The sequence below is a fragment of the Limulus polyphemus genome, unplaced genomic scaffold, assembly GCF_000517525.1.
Source record: "Limulus polyphemus unplaced genomic scaffold, Limulus_polyphemus-2.1.2 Scaffold630, whole genome shotgun sequence".
NCBI lineage: Eukaryota > Metazoa > Arthropoda > Merostomata > Xiphosura > Limulidae > Limulus > Limulus polyphemus.
In genome coordinates, this window is record NW_013666240.1 from 371,116 (window position 1) to 378,378 (window position 7,263).

The following is a 7,263-nucleotide window of genomic DNA, read 5'->3' on the forward strand; positions in this document are numbered from 1 at the left end:
ATGATAAGAGATATACTGGAGTTAGTTTTGTACCAGGAGCCAAGGTGTGGTTGTATAATCCCAGGAAGACCAAAAGGAAGTCTCCTAAGTTGTCATCTCCATGGGAAGGCCCATATAACATAGTAGATCGTCTTTCAGACGTGACTTTCCAGATAAAATGTGGTCAGTGAGGTAAGCCAATGGCGGTGCATGCCAACAGGCTTTGGCATTATCACGGTCCAGGACATTTCAGTTGGGACGAAGTGAACAATAGAACAAATGACGCTGCTGAAGACATGTCACCTGAAAAAGCTACTGTCAAAGAAGAAACTCTACCGGGTTTAGAGAAGGGAAACGGTGAAGCCGTTAATGAAGTTACTACCACTGATATGATTGCTACCAATAATGGAACATTTCCTGATGGAGCAGATGAACCCCACGTGAAGAACAAGCCAACGAGATGGAGACCAGTATGGAAAAAGATATGTCCTGTAAAATTAAGATACTTTGTTGAATTTTAATTTTGTGTTTGTAAATTCTGTACATTTAATTAGGTTATTGTTAATTCTCTATTCGTTTAATGTAAGTGGCTATTGTTCGGGACGAACAATACTAAGAAAGGGGCAGTGTTACGACAGCAGAAGTCACGTGACGCTGGTAACACGTAATGAGTTTTAAAAAGATCAGGGAACATCACGAATAATTCAGTATTTGCTAGGCGTCCTCTATTCTTGTATATAATGCGCCAGACAATTAATCGGAATTATAGAGCAGACAGAGAGATTGAAGATATAGACGGACAATTGAGTCAAGCGCAGTAGTAAGTAAAGTGCGTGATTCATTCGTTGTGAATTATAGCGTGTGTTTAAGATAAAGTGACTGTGAAAATTAAGTGTATTGCAAAGTCGAATTGAGAAAGAATAAACAAACGACCAGAGATGTAACAATATGTTTTCACTGAATTTTTTAGTATAACCTCAAAAACTGAGTGACTGTAATATACTGAGACAAAAAAAGGCTGATGACGAAATAATGTTAGTCTAAAAATGAAGAAAAAAACGCTTGTATATTCGATTGACAAATATATCTTCCACAGAGGTGTTTGTTATTAAAATAAATCAAAGTTAATACATGACTACATTTTTATACTTGTGTGTTTAATAGTGTTCTAGTAAGTGTCTGGATACAAATGGTTAATATGAATCTATTCTGGTCATATAGGTCAGGGGTCAGCAATTTGCGGCTCTTTAAGGAGATTTATGCAGTTCTCGGGGTTTACTCTTACTGTGAAGAAAAGTTATGAATTTTTCAGGCACAACTGATGTTAAGAATTTAATATCAAAATTTGAATTTTTTCTATTTAGAAAACAGGTGCGCTTTTAACATTCTAGCTAACTTCTAAAATGACTTAGACAAAATAAAAAACAATCCACCGAGAGTAACTGAACCCCAGATTTTACCGTTTTAAATCCTCCACCCCCCTTTTTTTATGTTAGACCATTTAGGACATGCTGTCCAAATGTTTTAGTCTTAGACAAAAAAAAAAAAAGCTCTTCTTTGAAGGGTTGCTTGCTGACCTCGGGTCCAGGTTGACAATTAATCTTCTAGAAAATAACACTCATTATAATGTGAAAGTGTGGTAACCGGAGAACTAGCCGCCGGACAATTAGACACCTAATAAATGAGGAAGTAGGACATTTAGACACATAATAATTGTCTAGTTGTCTGGTTACCATGCGAGTCACATAATGGAGTAAATTAAACTGGTAATATGATAAACCTTGATCTATGTAGGTCAAGTAATGAAGTAGATTTAAAATTTTGATAAAATAGGCCTAGATCTATAAAGTTCATATAATGGAGTATATTAAACTGGCCTAGATATATAATGGAGAAAGTTATTGTTTTATTTTTACAATAAACAAGTGATGTCTAAATGTCTTACTTCGTCATTTTTTTAGTTTTCCTGGATTCGTGAAATGTATTAGGTCAAGTTTAAAAAAAAAGAACTATCTAACGACCAACGGAAAAAATAAATTTTCTTACCCATAAACTTATTTATTAAAAGGTGATAAATACATATTTCCATTTTGTAAAAAAAAACAAAAAAACATCCCCAATTGTGTAACAGTTAGAATGGTTTTTTTTTGTTGTTTTTTTATTGTAAATTCCTTCAGGTGTGAGATGGTTTGTTTAGCTGGCTCTTGTGTTTTATCGTTCATAATATTATCCATGAACTTTAGTTTTCGTTGAACCGAAGATCCGCAACGAAAGTGGAAAATCTAGGAAAGATGGATTCGTGCTTTGCTGTGGAAAAGGAAGTCGACAGAGTCTTAACAAAGTATCTCGCTTTCAATGAACAATCTAAAACAACATTAGCAGACTTGGTTGGATTTGTCCAGACTTTACAAATTGAATTGAACCAAGGCATGTTTAGCTTATGTAGATCTCGTAATTCTATTCAGACAAGTGTAAATAAATAAGTCTAACTCGAAATTCATGCTCAGGTTCTGGTTTTATAATTATAATTTTTTTTATTCATCCAGTTCAAAACGTGAACTATGTAGCTGCCATACGATATATTATTAATAGTATTTCCACTCAAGAGTTTGACTCAATGCTAAGAAAACTTGAAGTTCATACCAGTTACAGACAGAAAATTGTAATAAAACTAATATGATATTAGTCGTAGTACTAGTAGTACATTGAAATTTATTGGAAGAACACGATAATCTTAATATAGTTGCATATACTGTAAAAATATTTTAGCTAAATTAAAAACATTATTGGTAATGGTACTCCTCATTCTCCAGCACTTGATCAGTTAGTATGCTAAGCCAAGCTAACTTTAGTACAGCTATGATTGTTACTGCTAGTACTACTACTAGTAGATCAACAGCAAAAAACAGATATAAGTCTGTTTCTCCATCTGTGACAAATATTACATTTTCTGAAAATTGAGTCAAACACTTCAACCAATTATAAAGGAATTGATACCAAGGAAACTATTTTTCATTTGTTCTTTGATTGGAAGTGCCTTGAGGTTTTCCCTTGTTATTTCAGACATTCTTTTGAGTTCAGTGATTCTTATACAGTTAATTATTAAATGCTGGAAAATGTTAGGTACTGATAAAGATCTCAAATTGATCATGGATTTAAGTTGACATTCATTCATGTTGCAGAATATTTATTTTGTCTAGGCAGGACTTTCTATGAAGAATTGAATGGTTTTAATAAAATTAAAAGTAATGATCCATCTAATAAGTAAGTTAACATGGAGGGTAAATCTTAATTCTAGAGAGAATTGGTAAATTTTGGGTAATATTTGACTGTTACAAGCTTAACTAAAATTGACTATTGATATGCTTATGATTAAATTTCTAATAATTATATTTTCTCTGTTGGAAATTTATTGTGTTTGTAAAACTAAAAGTATAGTGAGCTTTGTGTATTCAGTTTGTGATGTTGTATAGTGAGTTATTGACTAAATTCTTGTGCAGAAAATAACAGTTGACTTAGTTTGTTACAGGGTAGAAATAATTGTTGACATGCCCACACAGTGTGTGGAATTTTAGATCCACTGGTTGGAATCTCATTTTCTGATAACTTGTATGACATATAATGTGTTTCTGCCAATCGTGCTCCAATTGTTTAAGACCTGAAATACGTAGGATATTGGTAGCTTTGATTATAGAATACATGAAATAGTAGCCATATAATTTCTATCTGATAAGTGTTGGTTGACAAGTGATTCTCAGAGTTATGTTTGATCGAATGCCTGGATGCTTTTTGGTGACATGTCATACTGCATTTCTTCATTGCATATAGTACAAAATATTACCAATCACTTGTCAAAATAGCCACAACTGCCACGTTGATCCATAATGAAGTGAGAAAAAGAAAATAAACTTCAAATAAGGTATGATATGTAAGCAAAATTAGGTTTGGTGGATAACCAGTGTACTGATGTGATCAACTGCCACGTTGATCCATAATGAAGTGAGAAAAAGAAAATAAAGTTCAAATAAGGTATGATATGTAAGCAAAATTAGGTTTGGTGGATAACCAGTGCACTGATATGATCAATAGAATAAAAAAACACATAAAGATGGCATGTGACAGAAAATTTGAGTGCTACAGAAACATTTTAACAAATAGCAAAGGTATCACATACAGTAAAGAATGAATATGGAGAAGAGGAAATGAAATCCCTAAAGTTTTTAACAATGTGTGTGTGGAATCTAATCATAAAAAATAAAACTATTCCTGCCTCTGGTGTGATAAAGAAAACTTTGTTTATTTGTTGGTTTATGCACAATATAGTTTATTTCAAGAGATAAGAGTCTATTTGGCTCATCAAGACTACCTTGTTTTCTATACCATCTTATTCAGAACTACATAAAGAAATCTTTTTTTTATTATAAAATACCAATCCAGTCTTCTATTAAACTCCTTAAATGTTGCAGCTTCTAAACATCTTAACATAAACTATTCCATAGGCCAACCACTCAAAGAAAAAATAACACTGCCTGAATTAGAGTTGTGTTTGAGTTTTACACATTTTAACTCTGTGTCCTGAAATCTTACTGCTTGCAAAAATTACCCCAGAGGTCAGCACAACAGCTTACCCAAGTTTTAATTTTCCTACAAATCAAATTCAACTTGGATCTACCTAGCATAATTTATTAGGAAATTTATCCAAAACAACTAACTAAAGTATAGTAGCTAATAAGTAGTGTAAAATTTTAATTTTTTATAAGTTTTACAATAAATACCCTTTTATTTGGTTTTGAACACAGCTTATAGATTGTAAATTAAGGTACTTTGATAGCAGTAGCAGTAACTCTGTTTTGGTCATCAGATCAATGGTACAAATTGAAGCAGTGTGTAATTATGCAGATAGATGCTACAACTTCAAAGAGTAATTTGTTTTTTGTTGGTTAACAAAGAAACTTTCCATGTGTGTTTTTCAAATATATATATATATATATATTCACCTGTTTTGAAAATAACTTTAGCACCATATGATCAAGAAGTCACACCATCACAAGCTTTATTGTTGACCCAGTGTGCTGAAAGAGTAAAAGATGTCATTACAGCCATAACTACAGAACACAGGGATCTGCATGGATCTGTTTCAAAAGTAGGAAAAGCCATTGATAAGGTAGATGTATTTACAGCTATTAAAATAAAATTTTGTCATCTTCATTTTTAAGTATTAATATTATCCATTTCTTTTATTTTTTTGAGTTTTCACAGAAATTGCATTGTTTCTAATGTAGAATTTGTAAATTGAAAAATTGTCATTATTATCTGCTCTTACCAAATTTTTTCACTTTAGACTACCAAATATTGATGGTTGGAAGGCTAACTTGTATAACTTATTGTAAATTTGAAGGAAATGTCACCAAGAATAGTTAAGCAATACTTGGTTGTGTATAGTAAAGTGATGAAACTCCTCAAGTGCCATAAATTGTTGCAAGCCTTGTGAGTGCACCATTGATATTAAACAAATTACAAAGAATTTTTAATTTTTTGTTATATGTTCCAAAATAATCTAGAGATTTAACTGATACAGTATTTTATAATGCTTGTTTTTATTTTGTTGCATACACCGTACTTCTTAGACATATATTGTAAAATGAGGAGTATATTAAATTACACAATACATTACGAGCTAAGACCGTATTATCATTTTATATGACATTTTGATTTCAAAAATATTTTCAATACTGGAAATAAATAGTAGATGTATTGGCTTGGATGCATTGTAATTATAATACTAAGAGTGATAGAATGTTTTGCACATTTACAGTTATATCAGTTTTAGTTTTCTAAACTTATTTACTGTTTCTCAAGAAGTTTAACACAGGGCACAAAGCAGTACTCCATGCACATATTTCTCTTGATTGGACATATTTCATTTTGTTAATATCCTAACTGGTTTTAACTAGTGTTTAATCAGTGTTCATTAAGAGGCACTATCATTTTCATTACCATCAGGTCAAAATTATAAAAAATAATACTGGCTGAAAGTACTTCTATATTCCACTGATAAGGTTTTTATGGTAGTTTGTTAGCACATTTTCCAATGGGATTCCCCAAGTTTAAAATAGCAAGTAAGAAGAGTGCACTCAAGTGATATTTCAGTTGTCTTTAAATTATATCTTTTCCTCATCAACATAATTTAAAAGATTTCTAACTGAGGTATATGTACAATTTATTTGATCGTAACTAACATGTATAACCTTACACTTCTCATAAGTTAATGCCATTTGCCCAACTAATCTAAATCTGTAAAATTGTAGCATCCTACTTACAGCCTGATAGACCTAGTATTTTATATCAGCAAATTTAGCTAATGAATGATCTTATTTACAGAATTTCGTTCCAGACTTTGGTAGTACAAGTAGTGAAAAGGTCTTTGGAGAAGAAGAAAGTCAACAGTCGTTAAATCGGGTAGTGATTGAACACTTCCTACGGCATGGCATGCTGGATATAGCTGAAGAACTCATTCGAGTATGATAGCAAAAAATCTTTATCATTGTTTATTATTTCAGGCAATATTGGTTCAAGTAATCTACATTTCATTTAGGTTATATACATCATTACATACAAAAATTCTGTTTTGGATCATATGTAAATGTAATGGAAAGTAGTAATTCATTTTGGTGAAAAACAGTCATAAGTGTTAAATTCCTGGGATTTGAAACTTGTACACTATTACATAATACACATTTTACAAGTAAGATTCTTTAAATGAGAAATAGTTTCATCATTTATTTGAATTATTAAAAAAATATGTGAGTATACTTTTATAAGACCTATATACAGGAGAAATTAATGTAAATATTAATGAAAACACATATGTATTATCTTGTTCAGTCTTGTTTAGATTGGCATTATTCTCTTGTCTTGAATTATAAAAGAAAAAAAAATTGAAGGAAAATTCACAAAGAACGTTTTTACTAAATTCTATGCATGATTCTCTTCTTTTTTTTAGGCCTGATACCAAGAAACTATATTTGACTTTTCATATAACTGTTGTCACTGTTAGAATGTAAACTTACCTTCCCTTTTACCAGCCTATAACAAATGTCACTGGCCTAGTAGTACCGTATTTTTCAGAATATAAGATGCACCGGTGTATAAAATGCACCCTTATTTTGAAGATAAAGTTTTTGGGGAAAAAAGCTACAGTCGCATTTGAAAGATTTTTACTGAACAAAAATTCAGTTTGATACTTTCAAAATAAGAAAATACTGTAAATCGAAAAAGGTTTAC

At 31.4% G+C, this 7,263-nt stretch overlaps 1 protein-coding gene across 2 annotated transcripts in view; it reads left to right on the forward strand.

The window, feature by feature from the left end:
• The first annotated feature begins 2,148 nt into the window (after positions 1-2,148).
• LOC106459574 (protein RMD5 homolog A-like) overlaps positions 2,149-7,263 on the forward strand; it is a 31,083-nt gene continuing 25,968 nt past the window's right edge. For both annotated transcript variants that reach the window (XM_022386080.1, XM_013919201.2), the window contains exons 1-3: positions 2,149-2,406; positions 4,998-5,143; positions 6,361-6,498. In XM_022386080.1, coding sequence (XP_022241788.1) covers positions 2,271-2,406; positions 4,998-5,143; positions 6,361-6,498 — 420 coding nt within the window. In that variant the 5' untranslated portion in view covers positions 2,149-2,270. The remainder of the gene's footprint in view (positions 2,407-4,997; positions 5,144-6,360; positions 6,499-7,263) is intronic.